The sequence below is a fragment of the Agelaius phoeniceus genome, chromosome 18 (assembly GCF_051311805.1).
Source record: "Agelaius phoeniceus isolate bAgePho1 chromosome 18, bAgePho1.hap1, whole genome shotgun sequence".
Taxonomy (NCBI): domain Eukaryota; kingdom Metazoa; phylum Chordata; class Aves; order Passeriformes; family Icteridae; genus Agelaius; species Agelaius phoeniceus.
In genome coordinates, this window is record NC_135282.1 from 4,788,886 (window position 1) to 4,807,696 (window position 18,811).

The 18,811-nt window shown below is 52.1% G+C and overlaps 1 protein-coding gene across 2 annotated transcripts in view; it reads left to right on the forward strand.

Moving 5' to 3' along the window:
- The window catches only part of SEZ6L (seizure related 6 homolog like), a 42,354-nt gene that overhangs the window by 18,164 nt on the left and 5,379 nt on the right, over window positions 1-18,811 (forward strand). For both annotated transcript variants that reach the window (XM_054645809.2, XM_054645810.2), the window contains exons 2-9: window positions 7,144-7,848; window positions 8,475-8,608; window positions 13,032-13,224; window positions 13,726-13,911; window positions 14,660-14,825; window positions 15,515-15,681; window positions 17,340-17,534; window positions 17,619-17,757. In XM_054645809.2, the coding sequence (XP_054501784.2) occupies window positions 7,144-7,848; window positions 8,475-8,608; window positions 13,032-13,224; window positions 13,726-13,911; window positions 14,660-14,825; window positions 15,515-15,681; window positions 17,340-17,534; window positions 17,619-17,757 (1,885 nt within the window). The remainder of the gene's footprint in view (window positions 1-7,143; window positions 7,849-8,474; window positions 8,609-13,031; window positions 13,225-13,725; window positions 13,912-14,659; window positions 14,826-15,514; window positions 15,682-17,339; window positions 17,535-17,618; window positions 17,758-18,811) is intronic.

An 18,811-nucleotide genomic window follows, 5' to 3' on the forward strand; every position in this document is an offset into this window, starting at 1 on the left:
CCTGCACTGGGACAGGCACCTCTCCTTCATCCTCGTGCCAGAGAGGAGAGCAGCTCTCTGTTTCCTCCAACAGCAAGGGCAATGTTCAGCTGCAATCCATCCACAGCCCTCCTGCTAAAAATGAGAGCAGGCTCCTGGTACTAAAGTGATTTCAGCATTTATTATAAAAAGAAAGGCCTAAAGCAAGGGGGCCCGAGCAGGAGCGTTCCCATCGAGGATGCTGCAGTGCTGGGGCTTCTTGATTCACAGATTCAGCGGCTCAGAAGCCCCTTTTTATCCTGTTTTTTGTCCCTTTGGATTGGTTTCTTTTTGGATCCTTCATTTGCATGAAGGTTTTAGGCCCTGGTTGGCCCATTACAGCTCTGTCCAGGCTGGCTCGTGGTGCACTTTACTGAGTGTTATGGTACAGTTGAGTTCCCTGTTTCTTATAACTACCTGTAGTGGTGTTGATGGTGAGAGGAAGAGTGGATTTGTCTTTACAAACAAGCTGTGGGTCAGCGGGTAGATAAAACCAGCACTGGGAGATGAAAGAAACAATGGGGAGGATTCCACTGACTGATGAATGGAAAAGGATATTTGCTTTTACAAATAAACTTTAGGTTTGCTGATAAATGAAGTTGGGCATTGAAAGATGAAAGAAACAGTGGGGAAGAAAAACCCCTAAATTCCATAAGAATTAACAATTAAAACGGAGAGTTACACATTAGAGGGAAATCTTTGGTATCAGGCACTCTGGGAAGTCTGAACCTCTCAAAGAGAGAAGGGAAATGGGCCAGGAAATTGGGATAAAAAGGGAGGCTGCATCCTCCAAAAATCTGCGAGATCCCAGGGGAATGCCCCATGTCCTCTCCCTTTATTGGAATAAAGCCAAAGGACTCCTCTGTGTCCTTTTTGGACATAAACCTCTGATGTTTGTGGATTAATTTTCCTAACAATGGGTCCCCAGGATGAGGTGAGAGATAAGAATTTGAGTCCAAGTTCTAAGAAGGCTGATTTATTATTATATTATATTATATTATATTAATGTTAAAACTATACTAAAGAAAGAGAAAGGATTCATCAGAAGGTTAGATAAGAATGATCATAAAAACCTGTGACTGACCAGAGAGTCTGACACAGCTGGACTGGGATTGGCCATTAATTAAAAACAATTCACATTCTGAGTAAACAATTCTCCAAATCACATTCCAAACAGCAAAACAGGGAGAAGCTGAATCTTCCCAGCTTCCCAGGAGAAAAAATCCCGGTGATGGGATTTTTCATAAAATACCATCGTGCCAGCTGCCCTTTTAAACCCCCTTTTTTACAATACAATAACCCAACTAACAGCGCGTGCTTAGCGATCTATCAGCTATTTCCCGACGGTTTCCAACCTGTTTTTAACGCTCCCGTCCCCGTCTCACCTTTGCCGGCAGAGCGGCTCCCAAGGTGCCGCGGGCAGCCCCGGCCGGGCTGCGCTCCCCGGAGCTCCCACGGGCATGACTCACCCACATGGCGTTGCTACGCTTTTATTTGCTTAGAGGGGGAGCTGGCAGGATGCTCTTGAGGAAAATGTGGTTTGGTTTTTTGTTTTTTGTTTTTTTTTTTTTTCTTTCCCGTTGGAAAAACTCGATGTGCTGGAGCTGTAACTGCAGGAAAAGCTGGGATTCGCTGCTTGGAGGGAGAGGCTGCATCCGCCTGCGGGGACGTTTGGGGAATGAAGGATTGTTTCAATTAAGGGTTTTCTGCTCTTCAAGATTCAAGGGCAAAAGCTTTTAAAATCTGAAACCAAACCGATCACAGCCGAGTGTTTTGATGGACGCAGCCTGCTTTGTCTCAGCAGTCCCTTCTCACCCAATGAAATGTGTGTTGTACACACTGGAGGTTGGCATAGGAAGAGGTGGGAGAGCAGAAGGTGCCCAGGGTGCCCCTTCTCACCCCCCAGCCCCCTGGTGATGTAAGATTACACCAGTGTGACCGTGTTCACAGGGGTCTGAGGATGAGGGAAGAGATGAGGATCTGACTCCATGTTTCAGAAGGATTGATTTATTATTTTATGATATATATTACACTAAAACTATACTAAAAGAATAGAAGAAAGGATTTCATCAGAAGACTAGCTAAGAATAGAAAAAGAAAAAATGATAACAAAGGCTTGTGTCTCGGACAGAGAGTCCGAGCCAGCTGGGCTGTGATTGGCCATTAATTAGAAACAACCACATGAGCCCAATCCCAGATGCACCTGTTGCATTCCACAGCAGCAGATAACCATTGTTCACATTTTGTTCCTGAGGCCTCTCAGCTTCTCAGGAGGAAAAATCCTAAGGAAAGGCTTTTTCATAAAAGATGTGTCTGTGACACACCAGGACCTGGCCTTGACCTCCCTGCTTTATGCAAGACCTGGATGAACTCATCCCAGCAGGAGTGATCCCATTCCTCCCCAGAGGGGCATGGCAGCTCCTGCCAACCCTCCTGCATCAACCATGTGGGAATGGGGAATTCCAGGGGCTCAGCCTGTGGGCAGAGGGTGCTGGGCAGTGCAGGATAAATCCCAGCTCCCCACGAGGCCTTGGATATGATGCCAGCAGCATCTCTGGGCAGGATTATCCCAGCCCAGCACCCCTGAATGCACCTGAGCCCATCACACAGGCAGAGCTGAACGCCACCACTAATAGTGCCTGGATGAGCTTTATTCATTTCTGCTGCAATCAGATCCTAAACCCTTCTGGACAGTGATTCCTGAGCTGGAGCAATCCCGCTGCCCTCCCTGGAGCGAGTGCTCAGGGCGATACCATCGGCATTAGTAATGGGAGCCCTGATAGGGCTACTCCTGCTTCGGCTCTTTCGGGAGCACAGCAGCGAGACAAGGCCTTTGTGATTATTCCAGCAGCCTTTTTATCAGGCATTTGCAGCTCTCTAATTCCTCTAAACCCCTCTGGCTGAGGGATCTTGGCAGATTCTCCTGCTGCCACTGGAGCAGCAGCCGCGTGTTGCCCACTGGACACGGGCCTGGCTGAGGGTCCTGGGGACCCTCTCGCATGGGGAGGCAGCTTTGGGGCTGGGGAGGAGATTTTGGGGCTGGGGAGGAGATTTTGGGGCTGGGGAGGAGGATTTTGGTGCCTCTGTGCTGTTGCTGCTGGGGTGGGTGTGTGTTGGTGCCCTGCCAACCGTGTCTGAATGAGAGGAGATGCTCTGGGAGCCTCTTCCCTGCCACCCCTCCTGTCCTGCTGCTTCTCCAGAGCCTGGTGCCACCAGCCCAGCCCTGGGACGGGGCTGTGCCCCTCTGGCAGCTCCCACACACAGCCCAGGCTCGGCACCGGCGCTTCCTCCTCGGCTAAGTATAAACTGTGGGGGCTGAGGCTGGATGGAGACATCCTCCCTCCCCGGAGCCCAGCTTCCTGCAGGGTTTGCACACACCCAGGCACGGCCCAGAATAGACCTGGAGAGCAGCTGTGCTTCTCTGATAAGGTCACTTTGTGCTCCAAACTGTGCTGGCCCTGCCTGGCCCATCCTGCAGGAGCAGCTGCTGTGCCCACGCTGCCGGGCAGGGCACAGAGCCCCCCGTGCCACCCTCGGGGGTAGCGAGGGCTGCAGGGCCACCGCCGAGGGTTCCATGTGTGAGAAATGCCAATCTCTTTATAAAAAAAAAAAAAAAAAAAAAATTTAATGATGATAAAATGGTTATAAAAATAGCAATATAATTAGAGTAATAATAATTTGGACAATTTGGATTGGGACAATAGGATGTCTGGGTACCTTTTTCTGGGCAAAATAAGCCCGAAAAAGGACCCATGTTAACAGAGGATTAACCCTTAAAAGCAATAGCCTGTTGCATATTCATACACCTCATACATGATGCATAAATTCCATTCAAACACAGGATTCTGTCTGGTCAGTGTCAACTTCTTTTTAATCTTAATCTTCAGGGCTGAGCAAGGTGGGAAGAAGTTCATTACTTCTGATAAGAGAGCAAAAAATTCTCTTTCTCTGAAAGATTTAGGTGTCCTGAGGCTGTTATCTTGGCGTGAGTTCTTTCTTTAAAAAAAAGTATCTTACATAGCATAGTTTTTATTTTCACATTATGTTATAACCTTATGTTATGTTAAAACTATATTTAATACACTGCTTAAGAAAATTAATACAGCATAACTTTCTAACATAACACATGTAATATTCTTTTTAATATTTGTGAAAAGCCAATCATAAAATATGCGTTTCTCACACATGAGTTTGGAGAAGGCTTCCCAGTGCCAAACTGCCCTTGGAGAGCTCCTGATTGGGGTACAAGATAAATCCCTTGTGCATCTCAATAGTGTTTATTTCCTATTTCCAGATTAGATCAAGGCCAAACCATTCAAGGTGACCATTTCTCTTCCAGCAGCTCTGGATTGATCACTTGTGCAGAGCAGGATGGGTTTTGGCAGCTGGGGAGGCTCCTGTGTGGCCATGATCACCCCATGGGCCTTGGAGGTGGTGGGATGGCTGTTGGAATTCAGAACAGTGGAAGGGATTTTACCAAATCCCATTCCGGCCCTGCAAACATGGAAATCCGCTGCAATCCTTCCTTAAGGATGGGGACACTCAGTTCTCCTTCCCAAACGGGCTCCAGGCAGGAATCGGGGGGCTCTGGGGGCTCTGGGGCAGCACCGAGCTCCATGGGGATGGAGATCCCAGCAGCCCAGGGAGGTGCTGGAGCACAGCTCGGCTTTGGGGGTGGTGATCAATCAGAAGCTGAAATCCACAATCAATTCTCTTTCTGATAATGTGGAATCAGCCCTTATTGATCCCCGATGCCCTGCGCCTGCCCCTCCCCTGCTCCAGCCCGGCTGCGTTCCGCCCTCTCCCCTTCCCTGGAATGCGTTTGCCCTTTACAAACTGCGGCATGTTTAGTGGCTCATTAAGGAGTCGCTTTACAGAGTGTTTTATTTCATGCTTTGTTAAGGACAGAATCGAGTAAATGCATCCTGGCAAAGGATCTAATAAGGAATTAGTCAGCTTTCCAAAAGCATAAAATATGGTTTAAAGGCACAATCCATTAAGAATCAGGGTTCACATGACAAATAACCCGGGGATGCAGGGTTGGTGTTTTTGGGAATGTGTCGGCTTTAAGGACTCGGGATCCTTGACTGTCCTGTTCTGTGTCCCAGAATGTCCCAGAATGTCCCAGAATGTCCCAGAATGTCCCACTGTGTCCTACCAGCCAGCGAGCCCCCTCCCCTCCCTGTGCTTCCTCCCCTCTGTCTGAGAGCTCCATCCTCTCCCCATCATGGACAAAACCTTTTGCTGCAGAGCCCTAAAATTGTCACCTGGGCCATGGGAGAGCAACCACCGACTGCTCCTCCTGGGCTTGGGATGGGATAAAACTGTACTAAAATAATAGAAGAAAGGATTTCATCAGAAGACTAGCTAAGAATAGAAAAAGAAAAAGTGATAACAAAGGCTTGTGTCTCGGACAGAGAGTCCGAGCCAGCTGGACTGTGATTGGCCATTAATTAGAAACATCCAGATGATTTTGTGGAAGAGAAGAGCCCTGGAGAGCCCTGCAAAACTTCTCAGGGAAGGAGAGCTGCCACTGGCACAGCCTTGGGGACATTCCCCTCCATCAGCCCATGGCAGGGTGCCCATGGAGCTCAGGGTGGGATGGAGAGGGAAGCAGAGACACCAAGAAACAACCAGAAGGTGTGGAAGCTCCTGGTGTGGAAGCTTCTGGTCCCCTTCAGAAATGTGGGGACGCTGAGGCACTCATCCTTCCTGGAGGGAGATTATTCAGAGCTGGCACAAGCTGATGGTTGCAGATGGTGTGTGTGAAATGTCTCCTAATGCGCTCAGGGAATGGTGATGGATTTGCTGAACCACTTGGTAATTAAGGAATTAATGCTTTAACTTGTGACAAACAGCAGGAGAGGCCAGGGAGCCCTCAGGGGCCAGGACAGGTTTGCTGGTGGCTGCACCAGGGTGCTGGCAGCAGGGTGAAGTGGCTTGGGGCAGGCTCTGTCCCAGGGGCAAAGGACCAGCCCAGGCACCAGCAGAGCGTCCAAGGGCTCTCCTGGACCGAGGAGCAGTGTAGGGACTGCCAGAGCTTTGGCAGCTCCATCCTTCAGGCTAATTCAGCTTTTGCCTTTCCCTGTTGCCTTCCTTATCTTTGGTTCTTGCCAGAAACTGCTTCTATTTTCCAGGAGATGGAGCAAAGTCAGTTTTCAGTGTGGCTCAGTCCCTCTGCACAGGCTGCTTGTGCCCTCCCTCGGGCCCCCTGGGCAGTGGCACCCACAGTGTCCCTGTGTTTCAGGATTCACACTCAAAAGCTCCATTTCTCCCTCCCTGCTCCCCCTTTTCATTCCAGTCCTACCTTAATTAGCAGAATTTGAAACAGAAAACATCAAGTTGAATGCAACCCAAGAGTTGTTCCTATGTTTAAAGCACCTGTATTACCGAGGTGAGCCCAGGTTTACCTGGAGTCTGCTTGGGAAGGAAACCCTGATTGCTGCTCCAGCCCCCATCCCATGGAGAGCTGGTGCTGTGGTGGCCACACGTCCTGGCTGCCACCACAGCCATGTCACAGCAGCTGGAGCTGCTTTAGGGCTCACTTGGTGCCTGGGCAGCCCCAGGCCAGCAGTGGGGCTGGGGGATTGCAGGCACCCTATGCCCACAGAGGGACAGCGACCCTGCGTTCCACGGGCTCCAAAGCCTCCCAGGGGACACGAGGGGGCTGGAATGATGGTCTTTAAGTAGCGTGCATTAAGTGCTTTCCCTGGCAACTGCTGTTTCCATGGAAAGCGTTGACTCTCGGGCGCTCGGAGCTCTTTGCAGCGTCTCACAGAGCTCACGGCAAATTCCAGCCCATGGATCACAGCCCGGTCACCCCACAGCTGGGGATAAATCTGTATTTGTGCAATTACCCCCTGGCCAGAGCGGTGCTGGGTGGCTTTGGTCACTCCCTCTTTCCTGCCCACCCCTGTTCCCATAAATGTTGGATTGGGTTTGCCCAGCACAGTGGGGCTCTGCCGAGGCGGGTGTGTTGTGCTGTGGGGGCAGGTTGTTCCTTCTTTGGGAAGTGGTGGGTGTTCCTGCAGCTTCCCAGGGGGCTGATTTCACACCAGCAGCACACAAAATGTTTAATTTCATGCCCAGCTTTGCCCAAGTCCCACTTCTCCCTGTTTCTTGCAGACAGCGGATCGGGGGCAGCGCTGGTGCCGGCCAGCCCGGACCCTCTGGCTGTGGATGAACCCCTGGAGAAGATGGGTGGTGGAGCTGCAGAGCTGGGGCACAGCATGGGTTTGACTGGTGGAGCTGAGGATTTTGGGCATGCCATGGGTCCAGACCCTGGAGCTGGGGAGCAGGGGCAGGGCACTGCCCTCAACCTCCTGCCGGCCCCGGAGGAGACCACAACGCTCCCACCTACGGCCACCGCTGCCCCCAGACCCGAGGCCAAACAAACTCCCCCTGTTAAGAAAAAGCCACCGACTCTAAAGCAAGTAAACACAGGAAGGAAGCACCCAAGGCTGAAGCCCACCCCAGCAGGGCCCCCTGGGACTGCCTCCCCAGCCAGCCCACGGAGCTCCAGGCTCCCCACGGCCGCCCCAGGGCTGCGGGTGCCAGCGGAGGACACGGAGCGCAGCCCCCCTGAGCTGCCCTGGGCGGAGCAGGCCACCACCAGCCAGCCCACACTGCAGATCTCCCCTTCCAGCCTGTCCCCAGCCCTCCCTGACAGCACAGGGGATGCTGGAGGGGCTCCCACCATGGCTCCAGCTGGCGTTATCCCAACCAAGGGTGTGGAGAGGGACATGCACGGCTCTGCGCTGGAGGAAAGCCTGGAGACCACCACATCCACCATTGTCACCACCACTGTCACCACCACAGAGCCCACCCCAGGTGAGCTGAGCACAGACACGGGGCTGTGGCACTGGTGGGGAGCACAGCATGCCTGTGTTTAGGCAGCCCTTCCCAAAATCAGGCCACTGCTCGAGTTTGGGGGCTGCCTAAAGTCTTCTGCTCCTCATGCACTTTGTGATTGGAGGGATGAAACACTTGTTGTGGCTGGGAGAGCTGGGAGAAGGCTTCAGGAAAAGCTTAGACTTCCTTCCAGTTCCTAAAGGGGCTTCAAGAGGGCTGGAGAATTTAGACAAGGAATTTAGACAAGGCATGGAGTGTCAGGAAAGGGGGAATGGCTTCCCACTGCCAGAGGGAAGGGTTAGATGGGATACTGGGGAGAAATTCTTCCCTATAAGGGTGGGGAGGCCCTGGCACGGGGTGCCCAGAGAAGCTGTGGCTGCCCTTGGATCCCTGGAAGTGTCCCAGGCCAGGCTGGAGCTTGAAGCAACCTGGTCTCATGGAAGGAGTCCCTGCCCATGGCAAGGGTTGGGCTTTAATATCCCTTCCCACCCAAACCACTCCGTGATTCTGTAATTCCATGGGATCGCTGATGGGGCAGGGATTGCTGGGTTTTGGGGCTGTGGGAGTGAAGTGCCCTGGATGTGACCCTGTTCCTGTCCCCTCAGTGCTCTGCAGCATGAGCTTCCACGAGCCTGAGGGCTACATTGACTCCACGGATTATCCCCCCCTGCCCCTGCACGGGTACCTGCAGTGCACCTACAACGTCACCGTCTACACCGGCTACGGCGTCGAGCTCCAGGTGAGCCCTGCCCTGGGCTGTCCCCACAGCCAGGCCCTCTGGTTATTGTATTTGTTGCCCCCAGATGAAGGAAGGAAGGATAAATCTGACTCCACATTCTCAAAAGGCAAATTTATTATTTTGTGATGCTATTAATTAGTAATAATTAATAGTAATAATAAGAATAACAACAAATAATTAATATAAATTAATGCTATTATATTAATTAATAGTGACTATCAATTAATGCTATTAATATGTGTACTATATTAAAAATTTTCAACTATACTATACCAAAGAATACAGAGGGGATACTTACACAATGCTAAAAAGATAATAATGAAAACTCGTGACTCTTTCCAGAGTCTCAACACAGCTTGGCTCCAATTGGCCAATAAGTTAAAACAATTCACATCAGAAACCCAATGAAACAACCACCTGTTAGATAAATGTTACAGACATATTTTATGAAAAATCCTTTGGTAGGATCTTTTCTCCTGAGAAGCTGGGATTCTTCAGCTTCCCCATGTTTTGCTGCTTTGGAATGTGATTTGGAGAATTGTTTACCCAGCCTGTGAAATTGTTTTTACTTGATGACCAATGACAGCCACCTCTGTCGAGGCTGTGAGCAGTCACAAGGTTTTATTATCATTCCACTCCTTTCTATTCCTTTCAAGCCTTCTGGTGAAATCCTTTCTTCTATTCTTTTAGTATAGTTGTAATATATAATTTTCTTTTAATATAATATATATCATAAAATAATAAATCAGCCTTCTGAAACGTGGAGTCAAGATTCTCATCTCTTCCCTCATCCTGGGACTCCATGAGCATCACCACAGATAAACAATCTCCAACCAAATTCCAAAGCAGCAAAACACAGGAGAAGCAAATGAGATGATGTTGTTTTCCTTTTCCTCTGAGGCTTTAGAGGAAGAAAAGGAGAAAAATCCTGGGCAAAGGGAGTTTTCCAGAGAATAGGAATACCACAACTGGTCACTGCAGCAAATGATGCCAAGCCTTGCCCTGGGCACCTTCTGCCCTGGGCACCTTCGCTTGATAAAACAGCCCTTTCTGGGGAAAAAATAGATTTTGTTTTCTGAGGCTTTGCAATAAATGAACTCAATGAGGGAGCTGGAACATCCTGAATGTCAGCGATGATCAAACTCTGTAAATGTCACGCAATTAATTTAACCAAGAGGCGCTGGCAGCAGGTTGTTAAAAAGGCACTGGGTGGAATGGGGGCACCAGCTCCCTGCCCTCTGCACCCTCCATTGTCTGGGAGGGGTTTGGGTGGCTCTGAGGGTGCAGGAAGCCCAGGAGGGCAGCCCAGGTTCCTTCTTTGGCTGGGGCAGGTACCCAGCAAATGCCCACCCATCAGAGCTGGGGGTCTCACCAAGCTGATGTGCACCATCAGCTCCCCCCAAAATGAGCATCCCTCAGCCTGGTGAGGCTGCAAGCAGGGCAGGGGCCTCTGCCTATTCCAAACCCTCTCCAGGTGAAGCCAGCCCAGGGTCTCTGTGCTGTCTGCAATCCTTTCTTCTCGTGATTTGCCCATGTCACCATTTGCATCCAGTTTAAACCACTGCACTTTGAATTTGTGTAATTAAAGGTGTGCATTAAAAGGAGCTGGAGCCCCAGTGGGGTTGTCCCTGCTGTCCCCCTGTTGGGCACAGGCAGGGGCTGGTCCCCAGGCCACGAGGCCACCGTGGCTGCCAGCCCTGGTGGGGAGGTTGCCCTGGGAGCAGCAGAGGTGCAGGCTGAGCCCTGGAGAGTCCGAGCAGCTCAGCTACTTCTCCATGGCAGTGGAAAAGTAACTGGACACAGCAACTGTCTCCTCAGATCCACAGGGTGCTAAAGAGAGGCTGCTCTGCTGTAAATTCGCCTCTGTCCATAATCCATCAGGTGACACCACTCCTGACCTCGCTCTGTTGCGAGCTGAGGTTTTAATGGAGCATAAAATTGGCCTCTCCACACCCCCCCCCAAGCTTTGCATTTTGCTTTGCTGATGCTTTGGAGCGTTGCAGACAAATTAAATCACAACAGCAGGTCGGGGCTGGTGGAGCATGGCCTCATCTGCAGCTGGCAGTGCCCTGTGCTGCAGCACCACAGGCTCGGGGCTCGGGGGTGAATTCCAAAGGGAAAGCTCTGCATTACCCGGGGTGTGGGGTATGGGGTCCCATCAGAGGGGTTTGGATTGGATTCCCAGCCCCTGTAGCAGGGAGGTGCTGCCTCTTACCCTGGGGATCTCATTAAAGGCATCTGCAGGAGCAGAGAGAAGCCCCTGGGACAGGAGCCCCTGCATGGGGCTGTGGGACAGCCTGGTGGTGGCAGGAATGCCTGTGGCAAAAAATCCTGCCCGAAACTTCTCCTGCAGGCACTGGGAGCCATGCAGGAGGACACAGGGACACTCCACTTCTTTCGAAGCCAGACCCTCACTCACTGCAGGGAGGACACAAAGCCTGGATGTCAGGCATGGTCCTGGGAAAGGCTGGGAGCTGCCCTGGGCTGTGTGAGAGCTCGGGGTCCCTGCTCAGCTCACTGCCCCTCCCTGCACCCTTCAAAACATTCCAGGGAGAGCTGTGTCCCTGCCTGTGCCACGGCAGCCCTGGGAGCTGGGAGCAGCCAGCTCTCCAACTGCTCTATGAAATGATATTTATTTTTAAAATTCTTGAATCTTCTTGGCAGGAGATAGAATTTCCCTAAAGAGGTTTTTTTTCCAGTGGGTGAGCGAGGCTGGCAGCCTGACTGGAGGATCCCTCCTGCCTTCCCAAGGCTCTGGAGGAGCTGCTGTGGGTGCAGGCAGTGATTGAAGTCAGAGCCCGTGCTCCCAGCCCCTGGCAGTAGCTCACACATATGGTCCCTCTCGCAGGGCTGACGGTCCCTGGCACGGGGCCACGGCAGTGTCTGCACTCCCTGCTCACTCCAGGCTCCTCTGGGAATGCCAGCCTGGTGCTGGCACAGGGAATGGCTCTTGTTGTGACACCCTGCTCCCCTGGCTCCACCGAGGGGAGGCTGATGGTGGAACTGAGTGTGTGTGTGTGACACCCGGCACTGATCCCCAGCTTCCTCCCTTCTGCAGGGCTCTGCCTGCTCCAGCTGCTCCCCCTGTGACACCCAGCACTGATCCCCAGCTTCCTCCCTTCTGCAGGGCTCTGCCTGCTCCAGCTGCTCCCCCTGTGACACCCAGCACTGATCCCCAGCTTCCTCCCTTCTGCAGGGCTCTGCCTGCTCCAGCTGCTCCCCCTGTGACACCCAGCACTGATCCCCAGCTTCCTCCCTTCTGCAGGGCTCTGCCTGCTCCAGCTGCTCCCCCGAATCCCCTTCCCAATTTCCCAGAGTGATTTGGCTCTGTGTCATGTGCGTGGTGCCACCAGCTCTGGAGGGACCCAGCTGGGGAACAGGTTTGGCTTCAAGCAGAACAAAATCTGTTGGAAACACCTTGGAAAAATCTTTGCAGGGATCCAGACCCAGCTGGAGAAGCAAAGCTCTGTCTCAGTGGGAGCTGGGGAAATTGCTGGCATCATATGGAGCCCACTTGGATCCCTGGAATCCAAATAATTCACCCAAATAACACTTAATTAATCCCATTTATTAATAATCAGATCTGAGCCATCCCACCAGCCACAGTGTGTGCTGGTCACGCTGGAGGGAGGGCACATTTTTGGGATAATATCTAGAAAAGAAGAAATGACCCAGGGCAGGCTGGGGGTCAGAGCTGCACATGGCCCGTGCTCCAGACAATGCTTTTCCCTGCCAGGACCCAGTTGGAGAAATAAGGCAAAATCAGCTCTTGTTGGATTGAAACATGGGCTGGGGTGAACCCAGGCATGCTCTGAACCCGGATGGCGATGTTAATCCAGCTTTGCAGCCAGGAACAAGCTTTTCCAGGCATTTCCTTCAGGAGCAGGCTGAGGATGCTGAGGGCTGGGGGTGGCTCCATGCAGTGCCCTTGGAGCAGGGCACATCCCAGCCCCGTGTGCCAGGGGGAGGTGGGCACGGCGGTGACAACAGCCACAAATCCCTGCAGTCACAACATCGTCGGGAGCGCTCCCAATCACGGCTGGGCTGGTGCTAAATATAGAGCCCCGGGCCTCACACACTCAGGGAAACAAACGGTCTGATGAGCATCTTTCTGCTGAAATATGAGCCCATTTATTAAGCTAAATGGACGTGAAATGTAAATGTGAGGTTACTGCTCAGCTATTTCCAAATAATAATTAAAGCCTTTTGGAACTGCTCATTAGATGCACTTGCTGTGTGGCTCCCCAAGCACTCCTCAGTGGGGTGAGGGATCCTGGGGAGGTTTCCTGGTGCACGGGGTGGGTGGTGAGCACCAAAGCCTGAGGAGTGCTCTGGTTTTGTTGCAGCACTGTGCTGGTGTGATGCTCTGTGTGTCTATGATGGGCTGGGATGTGACCCTGGGGTCCCCACTCTGTTCCCACAGGTGAAGAGCGTGAACCTGTCAGATGGGGAGGTGCTGTCCATCCGTGGCGTGGACGGCGATGCCCTGGTGGTCCTGGCCAACCAGACCCTTCTGGTGGAAGGGCAGGTGATCCGCAGCCCCACCAACACCATCTCCGTCTACTTCCGCACCTTCCAGGACGACGTGGTGGGGACCTTCCAGCTCCACTACCAGGGTGGGTGTGTCCCCAGCGTGGGTTAGGAGGGGTTTGGGGTCAGTCCCACTTGGCTGCAGGCTCAAACCAGTGGGCTGCGCCCCCACAGACCAGCCACGCTCCTGTTTCACCCCCTGCCCTTGCTCAGAGCATGGGCAAGGTGTTGTGGCCAGGGCAGAGGGTTCAGTGTGCCCTGATGTCCCCAACCCCAGTGCTGGCTGTGCCTCTCACACCCACCTTGCCCCGTTTCTGTCCCCGTGCAGCAGCTCCTCCTGCACATACTCACACTGCCAGTCTATTTTTTACCTCGAAGAGCTTTAAAAAATAAATGAGTTCCAGCAAATTATTTTTAAAATAGAAACTGGGTCTGGGCAGGAGCAGTAACAGGTGGGGAAGCAGCGGCAGTGGGGGGTTGGTGGTGCTCTGCCACTGCTCTGTGTGACACGTGGGCACATCCAGCACGTCCCCACGGGGTGGCTGGGAGCAGCTGAGCCCTGAGCTCCCAACGTGTGCCTGTTCCAGTGTTTATGCTGAGCTGCAACTTCCCACGGAGGCCTGACTTTGGGGATGTGATGGTGATGGATCTGCACTCGGGTGGCATCGCTCACTTCCACTGCCACCTGGGCTACGAGCTGCAGGGGCCCCGCATGCTGACCTGCATCAACGCATCCCGGCCACACTGGAGCAGCCCCGAGCCCATCTGCTCAGGTACCTGCACATCCCAGCCCCGTGCTGGCAAACTGGGCCCCACTGAGGGAAACATGAGTGCCTGCCTTTGTCTCGTGAGATGAATGCAGTCCTGGGAGGTATCGGTGAAATTTTTGCCTGATGTCCCAGAGAAATGGTGAGGAGGATTCCATCTTATCAGGAGGCTAATTAATTCCTTTATTATACTATATTATTCTATACTATATTACATTACATCTAAACTGAATCTGCCAGGCACTCGACTGCACTCCCCTGCACAGCATCTCGTGACTGTCAGCCCACAGTCCCAACACACACACCTGGATCCAATTGGTCAGTGAATCAAAACACTCACACCAGAATCCAGTTATCAATTCCCTTCAGGTAAACAGTCTTCCACGATGCATTCCACCTGTGAACAACACAGGAGCAGGAAATGAGATAAGAATTGTTTTTTCTTTCTCTGAGGTTCAGAGAACGTGAAAGCCAGAAATATTCTTGGGTAGAATTGTGCCTTGCTTTTCTCTATGAAGAGAAATGTGGCGACAGGGACGGGGTGAGAGCAGTGCCTCAGGTGGTCAGGCAGTGACAGCAGAATCTGTCCCCTCGTCGGGCAGCAAAGGGAAGGGAAATTAAGATTCTATATCTGTGTGTGAGTATAAATACATACAGACAGAGCAAAGCAGAGCCAGGCAAGAGGTTCGTGCCCTGGGCAATCTGAGGGGAGCACAAATGCCACATGCCAGCGGGGCTGTGCTGTGTGTTGCAGCTCCCTGTGGAGGGACGGTGCACAATGCCACCATCGGCCGCGTGCTGTCCCCCAGCTACAGCGGGAACCAGTCTGGCAGCATGTACTGCGTCTGGGCCATCGGGGCCCCCCCGGGACAGAAGCTGCACCTGCACTTTGAGAAGCTCCTGCTGACTGAGAAGGACAGGTGAGGCTCCAGGAGCTGTTTCCTCACAGCCCTGGGACTGCAGAGAGATCCCAGGGGGTTCTTCTTCACAGGGTGAGGAGCAGGGCCTGTTGCTGGGCACTAAATATAGAAAAAATGGAATTATTTGGGTTGGGAAAGCCCTCTGAGATCATTGAGTTCAACTGTCCCCCAGCACTGCCAAGGCCACCACTAAACCCTGTCTCCACATTTACATGGCTGTTAAACCCCTCCAGGGATGGGAACTCCACCACTGCCCCTGGCTGCCTGTTTCAATGCTTATCAGCCCTTTTGGGAAAGAAATTTTCCCTGATATCCTTGATATCCAGTCTAAACCTTCCCTGACAAGCCATTTCCTCTTATCCTGTCCCTGTTCCCTGGGAGCAGAGCCTGACTCCTCAGGCTCTCCCCTCCTGTCAGGGAGTTGTACAGAGCCACAAGGTCCCCCCTGAGCCTCCTTTTCCCCAGGCTGAGCCCCTTTCCTGGTGCTCCAGCTCCATTCCCATCCCTGGACACACTCCAGCCTCTCCACGGCCAGGTTCTCATGGGGACAGCCTCTCTCGGAGAGAAAACCCCAAAATACGCCAAAACCTGGAAGCCCCCAGCTTATCCCAGCTGCTCCAGCTCCTCCCCTCGTGCCGGGGGGGGACCCAGGGGCGCTGTCCCGTGTGCCATGCCCCGTGTCCCCGCAGGATGGTGGTGTACAGCGGGGACACCAACCGCTCGGCCGTGCTCTACGACTCGCTGCGCGCCGACAGCGTCCCCTTCGAGGGCGTCATCAGCGACGGCTCCTCCATCAGGATCGACTTCCTCGCCGAGGAGCCTGCAGCTGCCACTGCCTTCAACATCCGCTTCGAAGGTGCTGTGTCCCTGTGCTGGGCTGCCAGGGCAGTGCCTGGCTCAGCCAGGATGGGGCAGCTCTGGTGTTTCAGGGTCTCCCTGACTCCCAGCTGCTGTGGGTTGTGGTGGTGTTCACAGGGGTGTTAGGATGAGGGAAGAGATGAGAATGTTGACTCCATGTTTCAGAAGGCTGATTTATTATAATTAATATATATATTTATATATATTATATACAATATGTATGATATATAATGTATAATATAATATATAATACATAATATATATTTATTATATATAATAAATATATAAAAATATATTTCTATTATATATTTTTATATATTTATTATAAATATATTATATATAATATATAATAAAATATATATATTATAATATATATAATAGTATAATAAATCAGAAGGCTTATATATATTATATTAAAACTATATATATAGTTTTATATATATTATATATTATATTAAAACTATATATATATAATATAATATATATTATATTAAAACTATAGTAAAAGAATAGAAGAAAGGATTTCATCAGAAGACTAGCTAAGAATAGAAAAAGAATGATAACAAAGGTTTGTGGCTTGGACTCTGTCCGAGCCAGCTGGGCTGTGATTGGCCATTAATTAGAAACAACCACTTGAGACCAATCCCAGATGCACCTGTTGCATTCCACAGCAGCAGATAACCATTGTTCACATTTTGTTCCTGAGGCCTCTTAGCTTCTCAGGAGGGAAAAAATCCTAAGGAAAGGATTTTTCAGAAAATATCATGGCTACAGTGGGTGCCCAAGACAGAGAAGTCCAATAAAGCATGACCTGTCTGAGCCCCTCAGGCAGGTTCAAGAGCTGCAGGCTACCTTCGCAAGCTCAGCTCTTAGTGATTATCAGCTCTCAGTGATTATCAGCTCATTTTGTGATTTCAGCTCTTGAGAAGCCCTGTGTGAAGTTCCACAGTGAAGTCTTTATTGATGCTTTCTGTGGAGGTATCAGGGTCAGCTCTTCTGTTGAACTTGGCAAAAGTAGCTCTTTATATAGGGTACAGGAGTTTTAGGAATTGTCCAATAGTAAGGGTCAAAAGAAAACGACCTATGGTCGTGCAGAGAGATAAGCAAGGGTCTGAAGGTGGAAAAAGGGGCTTAGGTCCAGTCATCATGACTAGGCATTTCCTATCTTAGGCTGCTGAACACCAGGGAGGCCTTGCAGGCCCTGTGCCTGCTACAGCAGGACACCCAGCCCCAGGGCACAGCCACAGACACATGGCTGCAGGACGGGTGCTGGCTGTCCCCAGCATGGGCAGGCCTGGTGCCCCTCTGTAGCTCCTGCTGTCATTTAAGTGGGTCCTGCAGCAGGATTGTTCCCACGGGAGCTCTGTGGCCTTGAGCAATCTCAGGGTGGATGGCTTGGCATCCCCAGCTTGGGAAACAAGTGCCTGGCAGTGCCCTGAACACGTCCCTAGTGCTGAACCACCATGGCAGTGGGGTTTGGTGAGGCCTGTGTGGCTCAGAATGGATAGATTGTTCATCCTAATGGCCTGGAAGAGGCCATCCATGCAGGGGGAGATGCAGGGCTCAGGTTCTCATGGGGACAGCAGCGGGACCTGGGGAAGCTCAGCGAGAAGGGACGAGCTCCATGTCCCTACAGCTAACAGAGATCTCTTCCAGCCTTTGAACGGGGCCACTGCTACGAGCCCTACATCCAGAACGGGAACTTCACCACCTCTGACCCCACCTACAACCTGGGCACCACCGTGGAGTTCACCTGTGACCCCGGGCACTCCCTGGAGCAGGGCCCTGCTGTCATCGAGTGCGTCAACATGCGGGACCCCTACTGGAACGACACAGAACCGCTGTGCCGAGGTCAGCCCTGCCCCTGGGCACTGCTGGGTGTGGGGTGACACCCCTGGGTCCCCGCTGAGCCCTGCCCACCCTTTGCCCCCACAGCCACGTGTGGAGGGGAGCTGACTGCTGTGGCTGGGGTGATCCTGTCCCCCAACTGGCCGGAGCCCTACACGGAGGGAGAGGATTGCATCTGGAGGATCCATGTGGGCGAGGAGAAGAGGCTCTTCCTGGACATCCAGCTGTGAGTAGCCCAGGGGCTCAGTGTCTGGCTCTGCCCCAGATGTGCTCGTCTCATTTTGCTGCAGTGTCCTGCTCCCCTTGCCTGCACTGTGGAGCCACAGAATCCCAGAACAGTTTGGGTGGGAGGGACCTTAAGGCTGATCTCCCGTGGGCAGGGACACATCCCACTGTCCCAGGTTCCTCCAAGCCCCTTCCAACCTGGCCTTGGACACTTCCAGTGATGGGGCAACCACAGCATATCCAGACAAGCTGTGCCATAGCCTCACCACCCTCACAGGGATATGCCCTGTTCTCCCCCTCAGAGCTTCCATAATCCCCTTTGATGCACTTGGCACCCTGGGCAGGACTGAGTGTGCTCCCTGAGTTCAAAGCACCATTACACAGTCCATAGCAGCGGTGAATTGCTGTTCCAACAGCTTTGGAATTCTCCACAGGGAGCAGTGCCACAGCAGCACGTGGCCATGTGCTTCTGGAGTGATAGCCAGCACGTCAGGAGCTGGGTGATGCAGGGTTAGGAGGGCCTGGAGGCATCCATGGGATGGAAACAGCTCAATCTTTGGGCTGAATGTGAAATACAGGCACTAAGGGAGTGGAGCCACTCAGCAAGCCCAGGCTGAACGTGCTGGGGTCAGAGGGGAATGGGATCCAATGCCAGGCTGAGAGTTCTTGGCATGGTAATGCTGCTGCTGCAGCAGGAGCCTCCTTTGATGCTATTTTGGGTTTGCAAGAGGAGGACGTGTTTCAAGTAGAGGCTTAGAGTCATAAAGATTTTAAAGCTCCCTATAAAATCCCAAGTCAGAGATCCCAGCACACCTCTCCCAGCTCTGTGGGTGCTGGGGCTGAGCAGAACTGCAGGCCAAGTGATTTGAAGTCATCAGGCATAAATGTCACTGAGAAAATCGTGTTTGACAGAAAGCAGAGATTTACTACAAATGTCAGCTTGCCATGGGGATTAGCTGGGCTCCCTCCAAGAACATTCCTAATAAAACGTTCAGGGATCAGCTCAGGCGTCTCCTGTGTGGCTGGGAGCATCCTGGTGCTCTCCTCTCCCCGGG